Here is a 27,441-nt window from a genome sequence, read left to right as displayed (position 1 = left end):
GAAGAGGATGCTCCATAATACTTTACAATATTATAGACAGAAACCTACCCCTTCTTCATCCACTTTATCTGTGCACTTCACATTTGTATTCAAAATTATCTGCATTGTGCGAGTGTAACCTCCAAAGGCAGCATGATGCAAAGCTGTCCATCCTTTATAATCACTTTTAGAGGAGGAAAGGGATTGAAATGTATCAGAACAAAGATCTACTGTTTTATGAAAAAAGTTAACCATAAACATTGTGGGAATGAATGGGATAAAATTTTAGGGACAAATGTGATGGGGAATATGGTGGAATAATACTGTGGGGAGAAATGGGAATATTGCAGGGAGACAATATTATAAGATAGAAATGTGATATATGACATATTAGCATAATATTTACATAGAAATGGAAATATTAAGGCAAGAGTGGGGTCAATATTATCAAGGGAAATATGTGGGATTAAACAATAATAATAATAATAATAACAACAACAACAACAACAACAACAACAACTTTATTTATATGCCACCCTATCTCCCCAAGGGGACTCAAGGTGAATATTATTAATATGATGGGGATTATAGTGGGTAATTTATTTGGCGAGAAATGGGAATAATGTGGAGAGACAGAGGGGAAATGTGGTAGGTAAATATTTGTGAGGGGGGGAATAGGAATACGTAGACATATGATGGGGAATATGTTGAGGTAATATTGTATGGAGAAATTGGAATATTCTGTGGATAACATGTGGCCAATATTATAGGGGGAAATGTGTGGGATTATTGTGAGGGGATATATAATTGGAAGTAAGGTCGACTTATAATGTCTTATCCTAAAAGACACCAGATCTTACCTGATCCTGGAAACTAGGCAGAGTCAGCCCTGGCTAGTACTTGTATGGGAGACTGCTAACAAATATCAGATGCTGTAGGTTCAATTTCATATTACAGAACTGACAAAACCATATCTACATATTTCTTACCTAAGAAAACTGTATGAAATTCATGGAGTCACCACAGGTTGACAGGTGACTTGAAGGCATGCCACACACACAAGGCTATCAAACATGTATTTCTTTATATTGCGAAACAAAAAAGGAGAAAATGTATAACCATTTGCACTTACCAGAGGAAAAGGGCACCTTTCCTCAGGAGAAACTGTACCACCTTCTCATGACCATTTTGAGCAGCCAAGTGAAGAGGTGTCATCCCTTTCTTGTCTCCTTCATTCAAAAGTCTGGTATCTTCCATATCTCGCAAAAGTCGTTGGCAGGTGTTGATTCGTCCATAGCTACACAATAAATTATGTTCAGTTTACCAAATAAAGTGGTATCTATAATGAAGGTTGGGCAATGAGGAGAATCAGAGTCTTACCTAGCAGCAAAATGCAAAGGAGATTTCTTGTCTCTACTTTTAGAATAGATGGAAACATCCAGTTCAAGGAGGCTATTGACTGAAAGAGGAACGCCTTGTCGGCAAGCATAATGCAGCGGAGTGCACCCTTCATTGTCTTCATCAGTTACAAGTTCTTTAATATGCTTCATCTGTCATAGACAAAGATTAGTATCTATTAACTCAGTTCTATGGGAGGCATGTGGCATTTACATTCATGTTTACCAATTATTTTGATTTTTCTGCTGGGGCAGCATTATATGAAAGATACAAAGATGTCCAGTAAACCTGGATCAAACTAAGTGAACAAAGAACTTGAAACAATTGTGTTTTATCTTACATTTTTCTCCTTTATGAGTCACTTTTAAACAATAATATGTGTACATTTAATATAAAGTTTAAATAGCATTCTTGAATACCATAAGAAAGTTTCAAATCTGAACAGAGTCCCATAAGCATGTTTTGAAATAAAAAGCAATTTCTTAAAAATATAAATCCATGAATCCATTATTAACTGACACTAAAAGAGACCAGTTTTACCTTCAAAAACTGTTCATTCAGATGTTTTAATCCTCCAGGGTGCAATACTGTTAAATGCAAAAAATTACGACCGAGGTGATCTTTTAATTCTACATTTGCCCCTAAAAAAGTAGAGAGAAATCAGTGTTTCAAAACTATGAATATTAATAGAGCTTTGCATCCCATTGTTTTTATTCTTTCCTACCTTTTGAGAGCAACAAATTCACAATTTTCCATGATGCACATGAAGTAGCAAGCAGTAGTGGAGTTCGACCCTCAATGTCAACACTATCTATCTTTGCTCCCTGTAAGTAAAAATCCATCAAAATGTATGATTAAAAAAAATATCAGTGCAGGCAATAAAACCTGCATATCACATATGTTTCATTTCAGATGCAACAGCCGAGGTTTTTCCCACTGCAAGTGGGTTTTTTTAAACTCATGCTTTTGGCAGTCCTGCAAGAAAACACACATATGTATCCTTTCTTCATATCCCAGCCTATACTGAAGAAATAATTTTCAAATGTCCATTATTCAATAACATCAGATCGATTCATAAAGTACATATCTTACTCTGTCAATTTCCTGTGTTAACATCACAGGAAATTAATTATTTTAAGTGTCTCTTTTGTGCATACTACTATGCCATCTGGCATCAGGGTTAGTGCCAATCTTTATTACCAAAAGAAATTCAATTAAAATTAAATATTTACCATTGTTATCAGATATTCTGCCAGTTCATAGTGATCAAATAGTGCAACCCTGTGGGCAAGAGGAAAAACAAACAAATGTTCACAACAAATACACAAGAAAAATTAAGATCCTCTGAAGATGCCGGCCACAGATGGAGGCGAAACTTCAGGAGAAAATGCTGCTAAAACATGACCATACAGCCCACAAACCACACAACAACCCGTGGTTCCAGCCATAAAAGCCTTTGACAATACAAAAATTATGTAGTTCTGCTAATAACATGGAAAGATCATAACAGATTCTGACCATTGTCCTCAACTTTCCATGCAAATGTTAATCAATAACTTCTAAAGTACTGTTCCGTTCTTATCAACAGTGACAGTGAGGAATTCCCTTTGAACTACGTCAGCTCCACTGGCTGCCAGTTTGCTATTGAGCACAATTCAAAGTGATGGCTTTAGCCTATAAAGCCCTAAACCGTGCCAGCCCAGTTTACCTATCCGAACGTATCTCCCTCTATGAACCACCTCAGGGGTTAAGATCCTTTGTGATTGCCCTGCTCTCGGTCCCACCCCCCTCTCAAGCACAGTTTATGGGGATGAGAGACAGGGCCTTCTTAGTGGTGGCTCCTTGGTTGTGGAACTCCCTCCTGAGTGATATTAGATCAGCCCTTTCCCTCCTGGCCTTCAGAAAGAAAGTGAAAACGTGGCTTTGGAACCAAGCCTTTGGATAATAATTGTAGTGCAATAAATGGATACGGAATATGTGTAATGACTACTGGAATTGCCCCAGATTATGATTATGGATGGCGTGGTTTTAAGAGATTAAATGTTTTAATTTGCGGTTTTAATTTAAATTTCTATTTTAATTGTATTTTGGGTTTTTTATGGCATTGAATTGTTGCCTATTTGTAAAGCTACCTTGAGTCCCCTTTGCAGTAAAAAGAGTGGGGTACAAATATAGTAAATAAATAAATAATAAATTCAATTACATGTGCCTTCCAAAAATTAAAACTTTGTAATCATACTGATTGAAACACAAGGACTGTTTATTATATTTTTATTGAATAACAATATCCAGCTTCCCAATGATTATGGACTACATTCTCCCCCATCCCACCATCAAATCAGCAGTTCACGGAGGATTATAAGTTGACAACTATAAGTTGACCACAAAGTTGTCCAAATGGGATTAATGGTCTAGCCAATTAGAGGATAGGTACATTAGATAAAAATGCAATCCTTCCTTCTTCAAGCAGACTTCTTCAAACTTATAAACAACTTAATAATAAAAGGTGATAAATACAGTGAAATTAGGCAAAGGTATTACCTGTGAAGCAGTGTTTCCTTATTTCCATCTAAAGCATCAATGATAGGTTCATCACCGGTATAAGATGACATCATTAATTTAAGTATTTCAGTAGCTCCTTGGGTAGCAGCAAAGTGAAGAGCTGTGCATTTATCATTCTATAAATGGGAATATAAAACACAAGAAAACCTCACACTCACCCAAATCCTTTGTTTAAAGACTCAAAAAACAGGCCATAGTCTCCAAATATTGCTTTATTATGGTTCCTCCTTAAGCCTTATTTGTAACACACACACACATATACACAGACTCACGGAAGATAAAGATAGAGAGAGGAGGGATGCAATGCTATTATTATTCTATATAATTCTATTTCTGTCCTTCATACTAAATTTATGTGAGAATATTGCATGCAATAGTTACTTAGATTTTGTGGATGAAAAATTCTCATTCCATGAAAACAGTCGTGATTTTAAAGTGCTTTGTTCTGACCTTGGATTGTGACCAATAAATTAAAACAGTGGTGTGTTTGGTGAGCTGTTACCTGTTTGAGATCAATCTGTGCTCCATATTCAATGCACATTTTAATCATTTCCAAGTCCCCACTTTGAACCGCTAAATGAAGGGGAGTACACTTCCCATTATTTGTAAAATTGATGTGATTTTCATGGGAATAGCCCAGCTCTTCACCTTAAAAATTGAGAAAGAGAGAAAAGAGTGAGAAAGGAAATTCTTAATTTAAATTGTCAATTGTGTTTACTGTATCTAAAAAAAATAGTTCTGCCTGCTTTTTGTTTTGTTATTCGAAATGCTCCATGATGTCTAATATTTGTCTAATGTTTTCCTTAGTTGTCTTTTGGACAAGAAACCATTTTGACCTTGGTCTTGATGTATAATTTCTTGTAAAACATTTTAAAGTCTTTCTACAAAAAATTATACAAATTTTTTAACCAAGCATTTTATAATCACCTGGAATACATGTCTATAGTTATTTGCTCTCGTCAAATCTTGACCTTCTTTAGGTATTTGTGTTATTGTGACCTTCTTCCATGTATTTGGAATTTTCTCCCTTTTCAAATTGAATTCAATGTCTGTTACATTGGTCTACACAATTATAATCTTGATCCCCATACCTGCTGCTATTACATGGTTTATGCAAATATATTTAATTATGAATATAAAACAAATATTTGGTTTGATATAACCTCCAAGAATATTGTTTAGCTGATAAAAAAGTAATAAGATGTTTCTTTCTGAAGAAAGAATCCAATGACTTATAGAAGTTTAGTAAAAATTGCACTCTGGATCATAGCTCAGTATTATGAAAACAAGCTTAAGATACATTTGGGCTTGCAGTTCCCCTGATCTAACTCATCCTCCAGCACAAAAACAAGAAGATCAGACTCTTCTGCTACCATTGTACAATAAATCGTTTAGTGTGCCACCAGAACAGTACTATTGTTAAGCTATTGCAGCTGTGTGGATTGTTTATAACAGCCTCGAAATATGTGCAATTGATCTTTGGAATGGCCCCAGATTATGATTGAGAATTGTGTGATTTTAACAGTGAATGCAATGTTTTATATGCTTTAATGTGCATTTAATTTTAATTTTTAACTTAGGTGTATTTTAGCTGTTTGTTGTCCAAGGCACTGAATAGTTACCATATGTAAAGCCACCTTGAGTCCCCTTCAGGGTAGAGAAAGGAAGGATACAAATAGAGTAAATAAAATAAATAAATTGATATTCTTTTTGTTCAAACAGGTTCACTCATTGAGAAAAGTATTATTATTGTTACTATTATTATTATTATACTGACACAAAAACACAGTATGTCACAGAAAACGAGATATGTATGCTGGATTTCATATCACAAAATCACAAGTCGAACACTTCCCAAGCGTCTAGGACTGTGTGATGTATTTTCGAATAATGTGCGCAGATCCAAGTAAGGTGGCCTTTTGTAGTTGACAGATCGTGACTTTGTCAATGTTTATTGATTCCAAATACTGGCTGAGATTTTTTGACATGGTACCCAGTGTGCCGATGACCACTGGGACCACCTGTACTTGTTTATGCCAGAGCCTCAATTCGAATTTGAGGTCCTGATAAGGGCTGAATTTTTCCTGTTGTTTTTCTTCAGTGTCACCCAGTATGGCGAAATCAATAATCCAAACTTTTTTCTTTTCCACAATCGTGATGTCTGGTGTATTTTGTTCCAAAACTTGTCAGTCTGGATTCAAAAGCCCCTCAGTATTTTTGCATGTTCATTTTCTACTACCTTTGAAGGTTTATGATCCCACCAGTTCTTTACTACTGGCAGGTAGTACTTGTGACATAAGTTCCAATGAGTCATACCCCACTTTTTCTCTCCACAAGGAGACTCAGAGTGGCTTTAAAATGGCATGATTGACCCAAAAATGTTTCCACAACTAAATCACAAGACTGTTTTAGTATGCCAATTTATATTACAGTTACCAGTTCAAATAACAGTGATACAGTATAATGTCTTACAAATGGAATATCTAGCATGAGAACATTTTAACACAATCAACTAACATTTAACACAGCCAACTATCTGTTGCTCTGAGAATAGGAAACATACACTCCAAATATAGCCTTCAAAAAGCAGACCTGAATGAGACCTGCTGTGATTTTTTGATAAATATTAAAGGATAGTGTACATACCCCTTTTTATAAGAATTTCCATGCATACTTTTGCACCAGAGAATGCAGCTGCATGGACTGGCATCCAACCCATACTGTTTCCTTTACATATCTTAGCACCATTTTCTATCTGTAAGAAACATAGTTAGACAAGTAATTTCAAACATTTCACAAGAAATATGCAACTCGTTGCATGTAAAACATGTAAAACATTTATGTGTTGATTTCAAAAAACTCTTTTTACATCTATAATTTTAACTGAACGAGGTCTAGCATCCATAATAGAGTACTTGTCCATAGACGAGAACTGAAACAAAATTGACCAGAAATGCCAATCAGTTCCTTTTGCTGATAAAATGGTTTCTAACAGCCAAATAGTGAAAGCGGATTCCCTCAACCCCTGTAGCTGCTTGAATACTTTAAAAATCTTATTCATAAAGTTGGATGGGCCTCTAGAGTACTACTATTCAAAGTTATAGTTGCTAGTACCTGAAATTCATAACATCTCAGCAGTTATTAAACTTTCAGACAAATACTTACCAACAGAGATCTGCAAGGAGAGAAGAGCTCGTTTAGTGACAGCTAAATAGAAACACACTGACAAAAGATCAATTGTGATACATACCAGAAGCTTGAGTGCCTCAGAATTATCTTTATAACATGCTATTGTTATAGGTGTATTTCCACTTTCTCCTTCCAAGTTTACATCTGTGGTGGTGTGTTCAACAAAAATCTAAATATTAAAATAAAATGTATTAGTTTAGTTCTTCGGTTAAGTCATTCCTATACCAATTTAAGGAGAAATAAGTTATAGGAATAGGCTATAAGATTTTCATTTTTCTGAAGAGTAACAGTCATCAAGCAACACACATTTGGCAACCACTTTCCTGCTTCATAGGCTACTACAGAGCAAAAGGCTGGAGGCACAGTTTCTAATCTGTGCTGAGCTTCCTAGCCTACACATTTAAGGCTCTCTGCAACTGGTATGTAAGCAACCTCTGGATTCTGCTGTTGGAAATATCAATATATAGAACATTGCATTACTTCTTCCCGAAGAATGGATAACAGAAGCCAAGTATAAGGCCTTTTCTCATGAACTGAATTCAACTTTATAAGGGTGCACCTATACTGTAGAAATGATGCAGTTTGACCCCATTTTAACTCTCGTGGAGTCACGAGAGCTGTATTTTAAAAAATCTTTAGCATACCCTGTCAAAGAGTGCTGATGCCTCACTGAATCACAACTCCTGTGGTTATATTGCACTGAGTCTTATTCATTAAAATAGTGTCAAATGATATTAATTCTGCAGGATAGATGCACCCTTGGACTTCCATGATCCCTCAGCCAACATCAGTTGTCTCATGGAGGAAAGGAATTTTTAATACACAGAGGCTATGCCAATATGTACTCTTTAACTGTCACATACCAACTAGAATACAACTAGTTTTAAGAGTGCCACCATCACCAGAGCATACTTCTTCAAATGGAAGTTACACCACGTTGTGTTCGCACCAGTAGATGGCTTCATCGTTACTTCCTGTAAATCACTAGTTCACCTTCTCTTTGCTGTCATTAGATAATTGTCCATTCATATTCCCATCCCACATGTTTCCTATCACATTAGACCAGGGTTTAATAACTCTGGAGGGCTCAAGACCATTTTTGCCTTTTCCTGGACTTTGGTGGGCTGCATTCTCCCATTTTTCAAAAGAGAAAGCAACCAAAAGGGGACTTCTGTTTTCTAAGAAGTTATTTTTTGCCTAATGCGTGGAAGCAAACAAAATAGGCTTTAAATGGTTATCCACACTGTCCCAAGATTTCTGGTCACATTTCTGTTTACGAACCCACGCGATCTCTTCAATCATCTGGAGAGGCCCTGTTCTCATTCCCGCCCCCTTCACAAGCGCAACTGGTGGGGACAAGGGAGAGGACCTTCTCTATGGTGGCCCCTTGCCTCTGGAACTCATTCCCCAAGGACATCAGGCAAGTCCCCACATTGGCAGTCTTTAGGAGGAGCTTTAAAACTTAGCTGTTCCAATGTGCCTTCCCTGAATAAAAGAAACAGCACCCTGATCTGACAAACATTCTGCAATATGTCCTCTGAAGCACTTTATCTACCCACTGAAGTAATTATCCTATATTACCCTTAAAAAAAACCCTGCTTAGACATATTCCATCTCTGTTCACACCCAGTGTTTTTAAATTTTTAATCTATTACATTTGGCCCTGCCCACAGTATTAGATTCCTATGTTTCCCATCCCTCCTTTACTACAAATTATTATTAGGATGTCTACACTGTGAACCATCCACAATTCTCAATGTAATTTATAGATTTATCTAATCTTTAACCATCTTTATCCAGAGGCTTTCAACAAAAGTCTGATTTATAGATAGAAGAGAAATTAAGCTTATATTCATTCCTCAACAGCTACATTCTGCTGATCAACAAGCTTCTCTTAGGAGAGAAAGGAGTGGTAGTGGCAACCAGATATGTAGCATTTCTAAGTATGATATAGAATATCCCATAATATATTTCACATTTTGTTATATCCAGACTTCATTATTTTAGCCACCAATATATTAGGAAAATGTGTTCACAAGTGAACATTTAAATTTCAGTTATTACTGTTTTAATAAGCACTCCATTCATTTATACATGAAAAGGTAACAGTTTAGCTTTACCTTAACTAGCTCATTGCGAAGGGACTGCACAGCCAAGTGAAGGGGAGCCATCATATTAGAATTCAAAATGTTTGGATTAGCCCCTCCACGGAGAAGTAATTTCACACTTTCAATCTGGTTCTTTTTTGTGGCCCAGTGTAGCGGTGTATTTCCAGATGTGTCTGTCACATTTAATGCTAGGTCACAAAGTAGGAAAACAAAGCAGAAGTTAGGTTCATAAAATTATCAAAATTAATTATCTCTCCGTTTTGTTAAAAACGACAGCAAATACAGCTGCTAATATAATAAAATAATGAAATATTTTGCACCATAGATTTTTTCTATATTATCTGGACTCTGTAAAACATTGCTGAACTCTCAAAAAGTCAAAGACTGCTTGATCTTGTTCTCTATACTTGTGAATACATTGCAATTATTTACCAGTAGACACTGGTTTTACTGATATGCTTCTTTCATACAATGATATAAAGGTATGCCTAGCAAAATAGGACATATATATTTATTTATATCCCGTCTTTCTCCCCAAGGATGGCTAACAACCATATACTTTAATTCATTTAAAACAAAGCAAATATAAAAATTAAAAACAATTAAATAGCACTGTATGTGTTCGGCTAAAATACAGTTAAAATACAATTAAAACACATTTTAAAACACAAAATCCCACCCAAAATTCCACCCACAACCCCTCCAGCAGAGCTGAAATCTATTTCTAAAATAGCACAATAGTATCTCCTATTAATGAAATGTCTGGATGACTAGAAAGTTGTCTTTTTAACAAAAAAATATGTACCAAATAGAACCTGGACAAGAGTAAGAATGGGATCCCTTTAAAACAAATATTCTATCATATGTAACAGTTAACAGAATGATTTGAAACTCTAGCCATAGTGGTGAGTCTTTCAAGCCAAATTAGAGGTTCAAAACCTTATTTTGGGGACCTAAAATGACCAGTTCCTATACGCAACACAATATAACTTCTTTGTGTTAGGATTCTGGAAATTAAAGTTGAGAAAAGTAACATTTGCAAGAGCTACCTGTCATGAATTGAAGAAATAAGTGCTATTCAAAGTAGAAGTCTATAAGACATGGGTGCTGGTCCTCAAAGATTTTCAGGAGAGAAAGAATTTAACCAGTGGACATCAATGTAGTGCTGGTCCTAAGCACATTGACCTTCGAGTTATTAAATTTAGGAATCAATTCCTGGAATAAGTGTTTGGACCACTTCTAATAACTTGGTTCTGTCAGCATATTCCCAGTGTCAGAACCTGTCAAATGGGACATCTTCTGTAGGTAGCCCTTCACGTGAAATGACTAGTTTTTTTGAAACACAAAAACTTTTAATGTAATGATATGTCATATGTCTCTCTGTGTGCAAGGATATATATAGATACACAATTATTCGTCACCTTCAGATGAAGAATCTATAATCATCTGCATTAATTCAAGTTGACCTTGTCCTGCAGCATGATGCAATGGAGTGGCATTGAGATCATCCAATTTCTTAAGCCCCTCACGGTTCTTCTTAATGAAGCTTCGTAGCCGAGAGGTACTCCCATCCGAGATTACCTAATTTTGGATTTTTTAATGGCATAGTTTTTGTTATTTAAAAATAAAGCATAAGACTCTCAAATGCTATTGCCAAGTAGTTTATATATTGTTGCCTGTTTACTTTAACTACAGTCAGCCCATATTTCCACATGTTTTTAACTGACCCACAATTCAGAATATAAACATAGTCCTGTTGGATTAGATGATGGTCATATCTAGTCCATCATTTGTTCCCACACCGGATTTATTCCAGTCTTGGCTCAGGCTGTGTTTAGACTCACTCTCCTTGGTTAACCTATGGGAGGAATTCAACCAGGAAATGCTTGCATTTGATATAATCAATTCATAGAATTCCAGTCTTATGAGACATTTATCTGGTAGGGGACTTGGAGACACTATTTTTGTAGCAGCTGTAGTCACATTTGACTTAGTACTTCCAGAAAAGGATGCTTTAGCCCAGAAAGCTATAGCTTGGACTTTTGGTCATTGACCAATGAGCCCTCAAGAGCCTGATATTATTGCCTATGTTGTTTTGTTTTTGTTTTTGCTTCTACCAGAAGGCAATAGGAAAGCTCATACTGTGTTTGGGAGTTGGTTGTCACTGCTGTGCTAAGTATAAATTTCATTCTTTTTCAACTCCCCCCCCCCCTGCCCCGTCAAAAAAACAGAGGTCAGGAATCATTCCTTCAGAAGTTTCCAGAAGGCATTATTTTCCTCTGAAAGAAGTCATCCTTATCATAGAATCATAGAGTTGGAAGAGACCTTGTGGGCCATCCAGTCCAACCCCATGCCAAGAAGCAGGAAAATTGCATTCATAAGGATGAATATAAGGATCCAATCCCCTTTTAAAACTTTTCAAGTTGGCAGCCATCACTGCATCTTGTGTTCCTTAGGCTGTGTACATCCTTTTATCTTCCCCCAAATAAAATGAATTGCATTTGCTTGAATGATCTTTTAAATCAATTGGCTTAGCTTGCTGTTTTTGTTGTTTGAGTATGTGTAAAAAAAATATATTGAAAACTCCTGGATATTGACTCCAGGGGATTTGTATTCTCTGCAGAATTTGTACTGGTTCAATTACTTGAATCATATTACCTCTTTAAGCATTATACTGTGGTTTTTCTCATTGTACATATATTGTAAGAGGTTTTTGAAATTTCTTTTGCACCAGGGAAGATAGCTGTTATCTCTGGAGCATATGGTAATATGAAATTGTTAAAGAAAAATATTTTTTCATATATCTATGGATAATGAGGTGGGAGTTGTCCAGACCCCCAGATGTTGCTGAACTGAAGCTTTCAGCATGTCTCACCATTTGCTATGATACTTATTGTTGATGGGAGTTCAAATTCAACATATGGAGAATCAGCTAATTCCCACCCTGTTTCCAAGGTCTATAAAAATCTAATGAAGGCTTAACACTTGAAAAGCAATTTTAACCACATGAAACATGCAAATTTTGGAGAACCATAACTACCTTCCTTCTCCCCTCACCTCCGGCACCTTCATAGAAATATATTATTTTGACCTCCAGTGATCCCAAATGCTCTCTAAGAGACATGGGACATGGTTTGCAATCTTTTCAACCCCCCAAAACGCTGGGCAGATCCAGGGTTCTCTAAACATGGTGGAAATGCCCTCTGCACCCCTAGAGATCATTTGGGGCATTTGAGAGAAAAACAAATGTAATCTAATATACCACTGAGGCAAAAGAAATAGTCCGGGGAGCTATACTTTGCATACGACATAAACAAATCACACAAAGATGCATGTAAACACTGTAAGAAGAATACAGGTGAAAACTGTCATATTCTAAAGGCCAGTTTAAGACGTACTGATAGGTCTCCCAGTGATTAATAGACAACACTCAATAGTTTTTGACTTCCTGATCAAATGAAATTACGGAAGGTAAAAGAAATTCTACAGCTAGTCTCGTTTTATGTTTACTTGGTTGTTTCTGACATCTTTGTAAGTGGCCTTGCAACTAAATCATAGATTTGTATGCATTGCAACATATTTTAATGGGGCTCCATCAGTTCAGTGACACTGCACTTTGAGACAGAATGTTCAATTTACCTCAGTTGTACCCTTCAGTTCTCTGAACTGGCAAGCCTGAAATCTACCAACAGCTGATTGGAATAATTGTTTTCCCTTCAAATAGCTTTTATGTCCCTACAAAAGAAAATACTCTTCTTTTTGACATTCCCGCAATTGTAATCCAGAAAGTCAATTCAAAATCCTTTAAATATTGTTTTTCTATAGGAAACAGTACACAAGCCAGGTAAAGTGAAAACAGATGTCACTAAAATAATTTTGCAATCATTCAAATAGTCTTAAAAGTCTGAGTTCAACATCCTGATATGTCATTGTGTACAGAACGATTTGTGGTCTGAGACACAATCATAGATGAAACCATTCAGAGTCCTCTAGTGACAGACTGTGATAATACCTACCTGGATTCGTGCCACCAAGGATGCTGCAGGGCAGGGTATGGCTTTGACCCCCTCCATGGCAGAGATCAGGGTGTTTTGTGCCTGGCACAAATTGCCAGAATACGGCATACGATGGGGGAGGAGGGTATTTAAGGACTCCTCCATCTCTTCCCCAAATGCCTCTCTGGATCTTCAAAGGCGACCCTTATTTAACCCAAATGTTCTGTGCCTGGTTTCCGAGAATCATAGATTTGGAAGAGAGCACAAGGGCCATCCAGTCTAACCTCCTGCTATGCAAGAAATCACAGTCAAAGATCACTGACAGAAGCCCATCCAGCCTCTGATTAAACATTTCCAGAGAAGGAGACGCCGCCGCACTCAGAGGTAGCAGATTCCACTGTTGACTGGTTCGTGCTATCAGGAAGTTTTTTTTCTTCCTAATGTTAGGTGGAATGTCTTTTCCTGTAATTTTGATCCACTCGTTGTGTTTCACTATTCACAAGAGGTGTGTGTATGTGTATGTATGTGTGTATATATATACACATATAGATTAGAGATGGGCCAAAACTAACAAAAGGAACTTCAACAGGAACAAATGCAAGATACTCCACTTTGGGCAGAAAAAAATGAAATGCAAAGATACAGAATGGGGGATGATGCCTGGCTTGATAGCAGTACGTGTGAAAAAGATCTTGGAGTCCTCGAGGGCAAGTTAAACATGAGCCAACAATGTGAAAAGGCAGCTTAAAAAGCCAATGGGATTTTTGCCTGCATAAATAATGGAGTCTAGTGTCTAGATCCAGGGGAGTCATACTACCTTTCTATTCTGCCTTGGTTAGACCACACCTGGAATCACACTGTCTCCAATTCTGGGGACCGCAATTTAAGGGAGATGTTGACAAGCTGGAATTTAGCCAGGGGAGGGCAACTAAAATGATCGAGGGTGTTGAAAATAAGCCCTAAGAGTGGCTTAAAGAGCTAGGCATGTTTAGCCAGCAGAAGAGAAGACTGAGAGGAGACATAATGAGGGCCAAGTGAGAAGAAGTCACAGGAAGGAGAGAGCAAGCTTGTTTTCTGCTGCCCTGGACACTAGGATGAGGAGCAATGGTTTCAAACTACAGGAAAGGAGATTCCACCTGAACATTAGGAAGAACTTCCTAACTGTGAGAGCTGTTCAGCAATGGAACTCTCTGCCCCAGAGTGTGGTAGAGGTTCCTTCTTTGGAGGCTTTTAAGTGGTAGCTGGATGGCCATCTGTCAGGGGTGCTTTGAATGTGTTTTTCTTGCTTCTTGGCAAGCGGTTGGACTGGATGGCCCACGATGTCTCTTCCAACTCTGTGATTCTATGATTCTATACACATACACAACAACTTTATGAGAAATCTCAAGACCTCCTTTAGTTCTTGGAATTCAAAGTACAAATTTTCTGTCCCTAACTCTCTGTGTCCTTAATATGTTTGACAGGAAAAAAATCCAGAGTTTTGATTTGAGAGTTGAGACTCCCCAACTGGCCCTTAGAAATCCACTTAAGTGGGTCAGGCCATCTCAGCTCTAGAAAAGCCCAGGATAGGATCACTTTAGGATAGTTATAAGTTAGAAAAGACTTGAATCAGGCACACAAGATTTACTGATCAGGGCAGGGGGGATTTTGACTGTTGAATTTCTTATTTATTGTCAAAGGCTTTCATGGTCAGAATCACTACATTGTTGTAAGGTTTTTGGGCTGTGTGGCCATGTTCCAGAAGCATTCTCTCCTGACTTTTCACCTGAATCTATAGCAGCCATCCTCAGAGGTTGTGAGATCTATTGGAAACTAGGAAAATGGGCTTCACCGTATATATCTATGGAATTTCCAGGGTGGGAGAAAAAAAACTCTTGTCAGTTGGAGGTAGGTGTGAATGTTTCAATTAGCACCCTGATTAGCATTTAACGGTCTAGCAGTTTCAAGGTGTGGAGATCTCCTGTTTTTGGTTGTTCTTTATTTACTGTTATGATTTTAGAGTTTTTCCAGACAAGAAACAATCAGGGGCAGCTAACCACCTCTCAACAAAGGATTCCCTCAGGCAGTAAGAAGCCACACCTTGAAACCACTAGCATATTAAGTGCTAATCAAGGTGCTGAACTTGTTTACCAAAAGGTGAGCAGATTTGAATCTGAGGAATGCCGTGAGCTCATGCTGTTAGGCCCAGCTTCTGCCAACCTAGCAGTTCGAAAGCATGCAAATGTGAGTAGATCAATAGGTATTGCTCCGGCAGGAAGGTAATGGCACTCCATACAGTCATGCTGGCCACATGACCTTGGAAGTGTCTATGGACAACGCCGGCTCTTCGGTATAGAAATGGAGATGAGCACCAACCCCCAGAGTCGGACACAACTGGACTTAATGTCAGGGGAGACCTTTACCTTTTACCTTTACAAGATGGCCAATTGCAACATTCACACCTACCTCCAACAGACAAGAGTTCTTTCTCCCACCCTGGACATTCCCCAGCAGGGGCAGCTCAACCCATTACACAATGTAAACATTTGCAGTATAGTTGATTTTGCCCAGGGGCGTTCTTGATGTGCTCTTGGGGGAAAATAGACCTTGACATATGCGAGTTGTAGTTACTGGGATGTATAGTTCACCTACAATCAAAGAGCATTCTGAACTCCACCAATGATGGAATTGAACCAAATATGGCACACAGAACTCCCACGACGAACAAAAAATATATATCAGTGATTGGTTGGGGGGGGGGGGGGATACTGTTTTCTTGCCCTTGAAAATTACCTAGGGCCGCCTCTGTTCCCTATATATATAAATCCAGTTTTCCTAGTTTTCAACAGACCTCACAACCTCTGAGGATGCTTGCCACAGATGCAAGAGAAACGTCAGGAGAGTATGCTTCTGGAAGATGGCCATACAGCCCGAAAAAACCCTACATTACGCCTAACTGAACACGAGAGGACCGTCAGCAAAGACTCCCTGCCACGCAGGAAAGGGACTCCACGTGGGTTTCCTTCGGGACAGGTCCAGAAAGGAAACACCTCCTGGCTGTTCCTCAAAGCCTCCAAGGCGTGTTCTTCCGAAGTCATTGATTTGGGTGAGGCAGAATGCTATGGAACCCTAGAGCAGGCATGGGCAAACTTGGGCCCTCCAGGTGTTTTGGACAGCCGGTAGGCTGTTAGGAATTGTGGGGGTTGAAGTCCAAAACACCTGGAGGGCCCAAGTTTGCCCATGCCTGCCTGAAAGCCTTGGTGTCGTCTTGCAAGGTCTTCTGCCTCGCCAGTCTACAACTCCCAGGATTGCATGTTCCAATGTGACAGGAGGCTGCTTACCTTGAAGACGTCCTGGGAGGCGATGGAAGCGGCGTCGGCTTCGCACACGACTCCCTCGTAGGAGGTGCGCGCCTTCTTCTCCCCGGACTGCAGCCACTTGCGGAGGGAGCGCTTCATGGCCGGGAGAGCAAGGGCTCCTTCGGGAACCTGCAAGAGGGGAACGAGAAGGAGGCACCGACTCAAAGGACTGGCCACCCACCACCCCCGCCTCCCAGCCCCGGGCTCCCTGCCCTCCCTGGCGCTCCTCCGCAGCCAAAGAGCGACCCGGAGTCTGGCTGCGGGGGTGGCGGGGAGGAGAAGCTGAGCCAAGGGAAAAGGAAGGGAAGGGAAGGGAAGGCGCCTCTCTCCTTTCAAGAAGTTCCCGAGGAAGGACCAGCCGGAAAAAGACCACCCCAACCTCTGAGAGTTTTATTTTTCCCTTCTCAGGAGCGACTTGAGAAACTGCAAGTCGCTTCTGGTGTGAGAGAATTAGCCGTCTGCAAGGACGTTGCCCAGGGATGTTTCACCGTCCTTATCCCCGCATGGGTAGCTGAAGCTGACAGAGGGAGCTCTCCCCGGATTCGAATCTGCGACCTGTTAGTCTTGCCAGCACAAGGGTTTAACCCTCTGCGCCACTGGGGGGCTCCACCTCTGAGGGTGCCTGCCATAGATGAAGACGAAACGTCAGGAGAGAATGCTTCTTGAGCATGGCCACACAGCCATGTGCTGCAATCCTGCGGGGAGGCTTCTCTCATATCCAAATTCCTATATTCCATCACCACATTTTTAAGTTAAGTTGAATTGATCCTGTTTAATTGCTCTATTTCTATGCGATTATTTCTATGCTACTATATGCTTCTATCCACCTTATTGACCACTTTAACTAGTTTCACATATTGGCCCCCTCCCCGCTCCAAAAATGAGCCTGTTGTTGCTTTTGATGTTTGTTTATTATTGTTTATGCTGTTTTTATGCTATTTTAATATGTTATTGTTCTGTTTTTCATTGTATGTTGCCTTGGGTTTGGCCCCATGTAAGCCACCCCAAGTCCCTTCAGGCAGATGGAGGCAGGGTAGAAAAATAAACTACTACTACTACTACTCTTCTTCTTCTTCTTCTTCTTCTTCTTCTTCTTCTTCTTCTTCTTCTTCTTCTTCTTCTTCTTCTTCTTCTTCTTCTTCTTCTTCCCTCCTCATGTGCCAGAAGTAAGAATGTGCAAAAACAGCTCAACATTACAGCTCTGGTTGTGAGGTTTTTTAGAAATTAATGTTGGAGAGTGGTCCCTGGTCAAGTGGTCCCTGGTCAAAATAAATGTTGGGAACCACTGGTATAAAGCAATGGACACAACGCACATCTCTTTAAAAAAGCATTTCTAAAAAACCTCACAACCTGAGCTGTAATGTTGAGCTGTTTTTGGTGAACTTTCGATTTGGTTTGGTTATTTGGGATGCTGATTCAGAAAATTGCATTGGATAGATCACCTCAGCTCTAGTTTCTAATACAGAGCATATAGGAACTTAAGATCGTCTGGGGAGGCCCTGCTCTCGATCCCACCTCCCTCGCAAGCATGCCTGGTGAGGACAAGAGGCAGGTCCTGGCAAAAGTATGATAACTGGGACCCTATGCTGGTTGCTCAATGCAGATCTGAATTAATGAGGAGAACATGTGCATGAGACAGTGCAGCAAATGAGAGATGCAGCTGCGTCACAGTAGTGGCGACATTGTTCGTCAGAAAGGGGGAGAGGTAACATTTCTATCCCATTTATCGTCTTCGTAAGCTGCTGTTTATCATTTAACATTAAATCATTCTTACATTACTTCACCCTTATCCTGTCGCAACTGAGTTAAATTACTTCACTGATATCCTGTCCCAGCTGCGTCTCTCACTTGCTCCGCTGTCTCGCGCACATCTTCCCTTCATTAATTCTGAGCCGCGTTGTGCAACTAGCATAGTGTAGGGTCCCAGCTATCATACTTTTGCCCAGGGCCTTCTCAGAGGTGGTCCCTCGGCTGTGGAACTCCCTCCCTAGGGATATTAGATCAGCCCCCCCCCCTCCTAATCTTCAGAAAAAAGAGTAAAAACTTGGCTTTTTGAACAAGTTCTTGGAAATGCAGCAGAATAGGAATTATGACATAGGAAGAATGAACACGGAATGGCTAGACCAGGGATCCTCAAACTTTTAAAACAGAGGCCAGGTCACAGTCCCTCAAACTGTTGGAGAGCCGGATTATATATTTTTTTTAAAAATGAATGAATTCCTATGCACACTGCACATATCTTATTTGTAGTGCAAATCACAATACACTCATTAAAATGAATAACAATTTTAACAAATATAAATTTATTAGTATTTTAGTGGGAAGTGTGGGCTTGCTTTTAGGATTGTTGTTGTTGTGTGCTTTCAAGTAGATTCAGATTTAGATTGACCCAGAGCAAGGGCCGGGTAAATTACCTTGGAGGGCCGCATCCGGCCCCTGGGCCTTGGTTTAAGGACCCCTGGACTAGACTACGCTAGTGGTTAATGATTTTAACAGGACGTCGCCGGTGATCATGTTTTTAAATGGTTTATATATGTTTTTTACAATGTTAGGTTGAATGTTTTTAACTGTATTTTTATGAATGTATGGCATCAAATCTGCCAATTCTGTGAGCCAGCATGAGTCGCCGTAAGGCTGAGAAAGGCGGACTACAACTGCCGTAAATAAATAAATATACTATCCAGTAATCACCATCTACTTGCCCACAGGAAACCATATTTAATAATCTAGAACTGGTGTGATCTCTCCAGTGCAATTTTCTGAATCAGCAACTGCCATACATTCAGCTTGGAAGTAGTTAATTTGAAAATATAGTGACTTCTCATTCCCCTTTTTTAAATAGATAAGATGTTTTAAAAGTCACATCACAGTTGCAGTTTTACACAAAAAAAATACTTTCTGCTTTGTAAATAAGTTTGTTGCATTGGCAAATCAAAACAAAAATGTTGCTCTTCAAATTGGCAATGTAAAATAACCAGATCTGGGGATGGAGCTTGGTACTGTAATGAACTGCTTTTTAAAAGTACTTCCCCAATCTCTGTTATGCTTGCGCGATATGTATTAAAAGATCACAAGGTTAATAAAAGTGAATATTGTGATACAATTAGCTTCCTGTCAAGGTCTGTTTTTCCCCAAGAGTGCCTCAAGAGCGCCCCTGGGCAAATTCAACTATACTGCAAATGCTTACTTTGGGTAATGGGTTGAGCCGCCCCTGCATACAGGCAGGGGCGGCTCAACCCATTACGCAAAGTAAGCATTTGCAGTATAGTTGATTTTGCCCAGGGGTGCTCTTGAGGGAAAACAGACCTTGACATATGCGAGTTGTAGTTACTGGGATGTATAGTTCACCTACAATCAAAGAGCATTCTGAACTCAACCAATGATGGAATTGAACCAAATTCCACACAGAACTCCCATGACGAACAGAAAAAATATATCAATGATTGGTTGGGGGGGGGGGGACAAAATACTGTTTGCTTACTGTTGAAAATTACCTAGGGCCACCTCTGCATACAGGCCCTATATTCCAGGATCTGATCCCAGGTTTTCTGTTTATCCCAGATTATCTAGCAGTGGGGATTCATATCATCCAGTTTAAAGCAGAAAATCTGGGATCAGATCCTGGAATAGAGGGCTCATCTGAAAGGGCCTAAGTGGGAAGGGAGAAGTTACCCCATCTCTGAATGCCTGATACTTTCAACTAGATATGCAGGAAACACCACTTGGGGTCTTTGGTATGAAAAGGTCTATCACTGATCACCACTCCTGGCAGAATTTTGCTTTTTATGCTTGTTTCCTAGATGAACACAGTGGCGAAGTGATAGCATACTTTGCTTGTGTGTGTGTGTGAAGCATTATTTCAGCAACACTTGACTGGTTTAATCATGCAATGAGGGTAGTATCCAATTCTCCTTATTGTAACATTCCTTATGTGAAAGAGAAGCAGTCAGAAGATAAGTATGTTCAAAGAATCTCTATGTATTTATGAATTGTGGGCAAAAGTATGATAACTGGGACCCAGTGCTGATTGCTCAACGATGGTCAGAATTACACTCACACAGCAAGTGAGAGACAGTGGTGTGTGCTATAAACTTAACTATTGCTAACTGCCATTTTTTTAACCATCCCTCACTATCACTCAAACATAACTTAATTACATGTGGATGAAGCATGGTATAAACTTAACACTGACCCGCACACATCTTCGCTTCTCTAATTCTGACTCTCTTTGCGCAACCAGCATTGGGTCCCAGCTGTCATACTTTTGCCAACTTGTCTTTTGTGTATGTGAGGAGCCTACTCATGAATGGAAATTTCTCTTTTTCAGCATAATCCCTGTCCACCTGAAAAACTGATTGGGATTTGAGGGGGGGGGTGGACAGGAAGAATCAGAATTAGGTGCTCACCTGTTCATAAGTTTATTCAAATAAAGCCCAAATGAGACTTTTTGAATTCTTTATCATTGTTTCAAATCAATAGCAGACACATTGTTCTATTCTCAAGTGTTAAAAAACAAACAGATGAAATCATTGCTCTCCCACAAATTTGCTTTGACCATGAAAAGGAATGCAAGCCTCAAAATGCTTAGTTTCTGCTTCAGCCTTCTCTCCATGGGAAAGTGATGGCAAATATTGAAGTACAGGTGTAAACAACTACACAATAGCCAACTCTGCCTCATATGTACAGTGTGAATTGAATAATTATTTGCTCACTTTCACTGGGTGGTAGTATGAGTTTAAATGCCAACACAAGACTTCATGATGGACAATTTTTTAGGTCCTAAGGCTAAGAGCTAAACTAAGAAGCAGTTTGACAGCTGTCTTCAAAAATATGCAGAACTGAGATATTGAAGACAGAGTAAACTTAAACAAGCTTGTTTTCTGCTACTTCACGTGGAAGCCTGGACCAAAGAGTTCAGTTTACAAAAAGGGAAATTCCTATTCAACATTAGGAAGAATTTCCTGTCAGTAAGAGCAGTGGAACAGATCACCTCGCAAGGTGATACAGTTTTCATCATTGGACTTTTACAACAGGATTTGGAGTGCCATCTGGCTCAAATACTTTTGCTGACAATCTTTTGCATTCGTACTAGACTGGGGTAGATTATTATAGGTGCCACATTCAATTTCTAATTATTCAATTAGACTAGCATTCCTTTTCTGCTGGAATCAAGCAAACTCCTCACAAGCAATAAATGAAAAAAGTAGCACCTTTCTTGCAAAGGCACACTTCCCAGCTAATGATAACCAACTCTCTTTTAGAATTTATCAGCTTTACATCAGATGTATGCTTGGCCGGGTCTGGAAAATCACACAATGTAGAAAACGATGATGTGGATTCAGTGGAGTACATAGGTTGGGAGATACTTGTTCAGGTAGTATTTATGTGTCATACTTTTCCTTTTAAAAATTGAGAACATCCTTGACCCAACACTACTTCTAGAATTGTAGGAAGCAATTGTGACTTAACTATCCTTTTTGAATTTCCTAAGCTACCTTGGAGGTGGGGAAATTAATTATGTTGCAATGTGTTTGGACCTGCTCTTAAACATCACACAGGACTTACAGCCTGGGCAGAATGCTTCCAGTCAGTTGTTAGTAGGTACAGTTTAGCTTTTTGGGAGTCTACTTAGCTGGAAATATCAGCCTTGCTTATCAGTCAAATTCAGGGCAAGAACTAAGGTGCCCATAAGCTCTAACAATGTGGGTCAGATTTTTTTTCAGGCAGCTTCTTCTCCAGTGTGATATGCATGTGTGTATTTAAGATCTCCTGATAAACTATTGGGCCCATATATGAATATGAGTTAATGTCATTTTTATCATTTTGTTTTATGTGCCTTTAGAAATTAAGACCAAATAAATTGGGTGATTTATGCTGGTGTAACTGGTATAAGTCACCCAAATGATTCTGGTATTAACATGGGAAGCATCTAGCTCAGTCATGGGCAAACTTTGGCCATCCAGGTGTTTTGGATTTCAACTTCTGCCAGCTGTTAGGAATTGTGGGAGTTGAAGTCCAAAAAACCTGGAGGGCTGAAGTCTGTCTATGTCTGATCTAGCTTCTTCTTGCACAACATGTTTATATTCCATTTTAAAAGAAAGAAAGTGTGCTGGAGGCTCCTTCTATAGAGGCTTTTAAGCAGAGGCTGGATGGCCATATGTCGGGGGTGCTTCGAATGTAATTTTCCTGCTTTTTGGCCGGGGGGGGGGGGGGTTGAACTAGATGGCCCTCAAGGTCTCTTCCAACTCAATGAGTCTATGATCTTGAAAGGGCTATATAAAAAGTAGTTATGTTAGCTCCTTCTTCTTTCCTTTCAGTCAGGATAGAAGAAATTCCAGAAGGTTTCCTAAATGTTTATCTGCAATAGCAGAACATAAGGATAGGGTTTTTTTTTTAAAAAAAAATGGTTATTAGCATAATTAGCAATGATCTTTTTCATATAACATTGCAAAATATTTACAACTGAGTCTTTATATGTTATATATCTACTTAAATCTGCATCAGCTAAAATGGAGCTTACTTTAGTTGGTTATCTGTAGAGTTATAGCCTCTGAAGTGTTTTATGAGAATTATCATTCAAATGGATTGTGCTTACTGTTCCGTATCCCAGAACTTTCAGTCCAACAGTTTGCAATGCACAGATTTATACATAATGTTTGTTTGCACTGTACAAACATTATTCACTATATGATATTGAAACAATTGTACTGCTAATATTTTAATATCTTACACATTGTTAATATTGTAATATAACATGATAGCCCAGTGGTGAGAAAGGAGGTATATAAATACTGTAAATAAATAAATAAAATGATACCAAGGACCCCAAATCAAGTAATGCTACTGAAGAATTTTGGAAGAGGAATTAGAATTTTATTTCCTTTGAGACTGACTGCATTTTCATCTTTTAAAAGTAGTGGGAAAAAGGGAATCTTAAAACAAAAGTGCCAAGAGTAGACGGGGAGGGTACTTAGCTCCTATGGGGACTCAAACAGAGTTATGAGCTTACTGGCTATAGTTTCATATTTCTCTATAATGTATTCACATAAGAAACTAATTCAAATCGGCAGGCAAAAAATTGGCAGTATAGTTTTCCCCTGAGTGAACAAAAAACACTTTCTTGCACTTTCTAGCAGTTATGAGCTTGCTAATGGTAAAACAATGGGCCCATTAGGATAATCAGGGTTCAACAAAGATAACCACAGAGCAAACCTTCATTGAAAATATGCCTGTTTAATATATGGAACTGCACCCACAAAACAGGAGAAATCCCGTCAAAGTTAAGCATCTAGCAGTTACAATCCAGTAATGTCTGGATGAGCATTAGTCCCATGAAAAGTACATATGAGATTGCAGACATATTCAAGATATGTTTAAATAGACTAAATCAGGCTCATTTACTGAGGCAGCATCTGAAAAGTTGGCATGTAATAACAAAAATTGATTATTATCAAGTCATATTTCCCAGTCAGTCTCTAGATTCATATTCCAGTGGACAAATTGTGGTTGTTTTAGATTCTAAAACTGAGAGAAGTTAGTTTAAGAATTCTTTTAATCAAGTCAGGTTGGCAGCCAGGCTTCTCACTGGAGCTTATTATAGGGAATGCACAATGCCCCTATTGAAGCAGCCCCACAGGCTGCCAATAAGTTTCTGGTCCGAATTCAAGGTGCAGGTTATGACCTACAAAGCCCTAAACAGTTTGGGCCCTGCCTATCTTCGTGACTGCATGAACTGACACGGGCTCTTAGATTTGCCAGGGAGGCCCTCCTCTTGCTTCTACCACTGTCACAAGCACGGTTGGTGGGTATGAGGGAGAGGGCACTTTCGGTGGTGGCCCCCTGACTCTGGAACTCCCTCCCCAGAAAGATTAGGCAGGTGCCCACACTGTCCTTCTTCTGAAAGGACCTGAAAACCTGGATGTCCCAGCAAGTTTTTGAGAATAATTAGTCTCTAAGCCCTTTCCCTAAGCCATTAGATAGTACTCTGTTTTGCACTTTATCCACTTCCTCCGGCCCTAAGATACTCTGTTGCACTCCCCCTTGCCCAGTCCTTTTTATAGTTGGCCATGTCCATTTTCTAATCCTGGCTGTTGATATTCTGAACCCATCTGATGGAGCTATAATGAAATTGGTTTAAAATTTTTTGCATATGTTTTAGCAGATTTTTATGTTTATTTATTTATCGTGTCAGGAGCAAACCAAACACAGAAAGTCTGCAAACTTGGCATTCTACTTAATGTCCTTTGACTAGTAGCTGGCCACTTGGAGTGCTTCTAGTGTTGCTATAAGAAAGTCCTCAATTGTGCATGTGGCAGGGCTCAGGTTGCATTGCACTAGGTGGTCTGTGGTTTGCTCTTCTCCATACTCGCATGTTGTGGATTCCACTTTGTAGCCCCATTTCTTAAGGTTAGCTCTGCATCTCATGGTGCCAGAGTGCAGTCTGTTCAGCGCCTTCCAAGTCATGATGTTTATTTTAATTTGTCTGTATGGCTTTTCTTTCTGGCAATTGAATGTTTTATCTTATATGTTGAAAACTGCCCCGAGTCCCCTTGGGGAGATAGGGCAGTATACAAATAAAGTATTATTATTATTATTATTATTATTATTATTATTATTATTTGAAACACAACAAAATTATTACACAGCAAACAAGATCACTTTGCTGGCTGTTTTATTGCATCACACGTCGGACACTTCCCTAGTGTCCAGGACTCTGTGATGTATTGACGAATAATGTGTTCCGATCCTAGTAGGGTGGCCTTTTGCAGCTGACAGGTGGTAATTTTGTCAGTGTCAATTGTGTTTAAGTGTAGCCCGGGTCTATAGGCACTGTACCCATTGACCAGATCACCACTGGGACTAGCTTTACTGGCTTGTGCCAGAGTCTTTGCAGTTCAATCTTTAAATCTTCATATCGTGTCAGCTTATTATTACACACAGTCATATAACCCAGAAACTCAAGGCAGATAATCCCACAATATCTGCTTTGAACTGGGTTATTTGAGTCCACACTGTCATATATTCCAGTTCAAAGCAGATAATGTGGGATTTTATTCAGATGTGGGAGACGCCTTAGTCATCTAAAAGCTTTTGCTAAAAAGAATATTTTTTTTCTCTATCTAACTAAATGATCTGTGAAAAAATAGAGAAGTTAAAGATATATTTTTTTCATAATGTGTCAAAGAATTTTGTAAACAAAAGAGAACACCTTTACACCTAATAATTATGTGAAGAAATTATTCAGAAACTATATTTTAAAAATGGTTATGTAAACACAATAAAAGTGAGTAGGCAAGCATTTATTTTTGAGTGATATCAAAATTTGGAGAGAGAGAGAGAGAGAAAGAGAGAGAGAGAGCAATTAAAGTACCTTAAGTAATTAAATTATTATTTATTAATATTCATTAAGTTCAAGGTCCTAGGATCACAAGCTGGACCAAAAGAAAGATGATTTAGAGGGGAAAAAACCCACATTAGTTTGACTGTGTAGAATTGGCAAGTCTTTTTCACATGGGTAACATAATAAGTAAAGATACAATAGGTGAGAAAAAGGAAATAATACATAATAAATATAGACATGCAAAAAAGGATAAAAATGATAGCAAGGACATTTCTTTCTTCAATAAGAAGAGATTTTAAATATGAAGCAATTTTAAAAGCTTGATAATAATGACCATAGCTATAGGAAATACATTTCTTCACTGAAGAAGGAAAATATCATTAAATTAGATACAATGGGATTTTTAAAAGCTTGATGATAGTGATCTGTAAATGCTATCTTTCTTCTCCAAAGAAAGAGAAAATATCAGATACAGATTTAAAATATACAATGACAATTCTTCACTTGCTGGTACATTTCAGAAACATATAAATCAACCTTTTAAAAGAAAATTAAGCAACATTGCCATTTTATTGGGTTAGCAGGTATCAGTATACTAGTTACCTTTCAAAGAAGTTTTCAGTGATAGAAGCAGCACTTTCTAAAGGAAGATTTCTCAAGACACAGTTCTCCATCCAATCGGTCATCTGCTTTTGCTTTCCACAATACCGCAATCAGTGCTATGCTCTTGTTGTGAGTGCCATTTATGTAAGAGATGTCTGGCCAATGAACACAGTGGAAGGAGGAGCACACATTTCCATATTGTATCCCTAGAGCTCTTTTTTTCATATTAGACAAACCATCCAATCAAACATAAGGAGATTTTTCTGAAAGACTACAACTCAACTTGGGAAGATGGAGGGAATATGATAGGATGACCTTTCTTAGTGAACTGAGTGTTTCTAATGGATAGCCTAAACAGCAGCATACAGGGATACAGTCTGCATAGAAAAGCATTCCATGATAAATATTTTAAAGATCCACATGAAACAAAATGGCATGTAATGCATTTTAGAACAGCAGATAGGTTTATATACTTTATTCTCTGTCTGATGTTGTTGGGGTTTTGTTTTTTTTTGCCCTAAAAGTAAATTGTTACTTGTTTGTGCTTTGTTTTAAAGTGAAACAAAACTGTCCCATTAATTTAATTCATTTGCTTATGTGGTTTTAGTTTATATCCAGCACTGGAAAAACTATCCGCTTGTATATACTTGCAGTGTTTTGCTGATTAGTCATTTCCCAAACAAGAAACTGCAGGTTTAATTCATCTGTTGCTGTGCTTTTTTAATTAAACCCTCGTGAGTAATTATAGGCTTAACACGAGGTATTTAATGTTCCTCAGTAATCAGACCCATCACATTGAAGGCAACTGGAAAGGAACACATAAAGAAAGAGAAGTATCGCTAGATTGAGACGAATGACTTTTGCAGTTGCTGTGTGCGGTCTGATGTACAATTAGCAGTTCTTTCTATTCTTTTATATGTTCTGTATAT

General features: G+C 38.7%; 1 protein-coding gene across 3 annotated transcripts in view; it reads right to left on the bottom strand.

Annotated features, from left to right (window-relative positions):
* TRPA1 (transient receptor potential cation channel subfamily A member 1) overlaps window positions 1-26,605 on the bottom strand; it is a 48,147-nt gene extending 21,542 nt beyond the window's left edge. For 2 of the 3 annotated variants that reach the window (XM_067467397.1, XM_067467398.1), the window contains exons 1-14: window positions 26,513-26,605; window positions 16,552-16,698; window positions 10,658-10,817; window positions 9,249-9,424; window positions 7,190-7,297; window positions 6,586-6,694; window positions 4,442-4,587; window positions 3,919-4,055; window positions 2,610-2,658; window positions 2,102-2,201; window positions 1,918-2,018; window positions 1,360-1,529; window positions 1,112-1,276; window positions 49-163 (exon numbers count right to left, since the gene is read on the bottom strand). In XM_067467397.1, coding sequence (XP_067323498.1) covers window positions 49-163; window positions 1,112-1,276; window positions 1,360-1,529; window positions 1,918-2,018; window positions 2,102-2,201; window positions 2,610-2,658; window positions 3,919-4,055; window positions 4,442-4,587; window positions 6,586-6,694; window positions 7,190-7,297; window positions 9,249-9,424; window positions 10,658-10,817; window positions 16,552-16,668 — 1,653 coding nt within the window. In that variant the 5' untranslated portion in view covers window positions 16,669-16,698; window positions 26,513-26,605. Of the gene's footprint in view, window positions 1-48; window positions 164-1,111; window positions 1,277-1,359; window positions 1,530-1,917; window positions 2,019-2,101; window positions 2,202-2,609; window positions 2,659-3,918; window positions 4,056-4,441; window positions 4,588-6,585; window positions 6,695-7,189; window positions 7,298-9,248; window positions 9,425-10,657; window positions 10,818-16,551; window positions 16,896-26,512 lie in introns of those variants that run through there. The other variant, XM_060775478.2, reaches the window with a different exon arrangement.
* Between the last annotated feature and the right edge of the window lie 836 nt (window positions 26,606-27,441).

Source organism: Anolis sagrei, chromosome 4, assembly GCF_037176765.1.
Source record: "Anolis sagrei isolate rAnoSag1 chromosome 4, rAnoSag1.mat, whole genome shotgun sequence".
Taxonomy (NCBI): domain Eukaryota; kingdom Metazoa; phylum Chordata; class Lepidosauria; order Squamata; family Dactyloidae; genus Anolis; species Anolis sagrei.
Note: the sequence above shows the minus strand (reverse complement) of the source record. Positions and strands in the feature narration are given on the sequence as shown.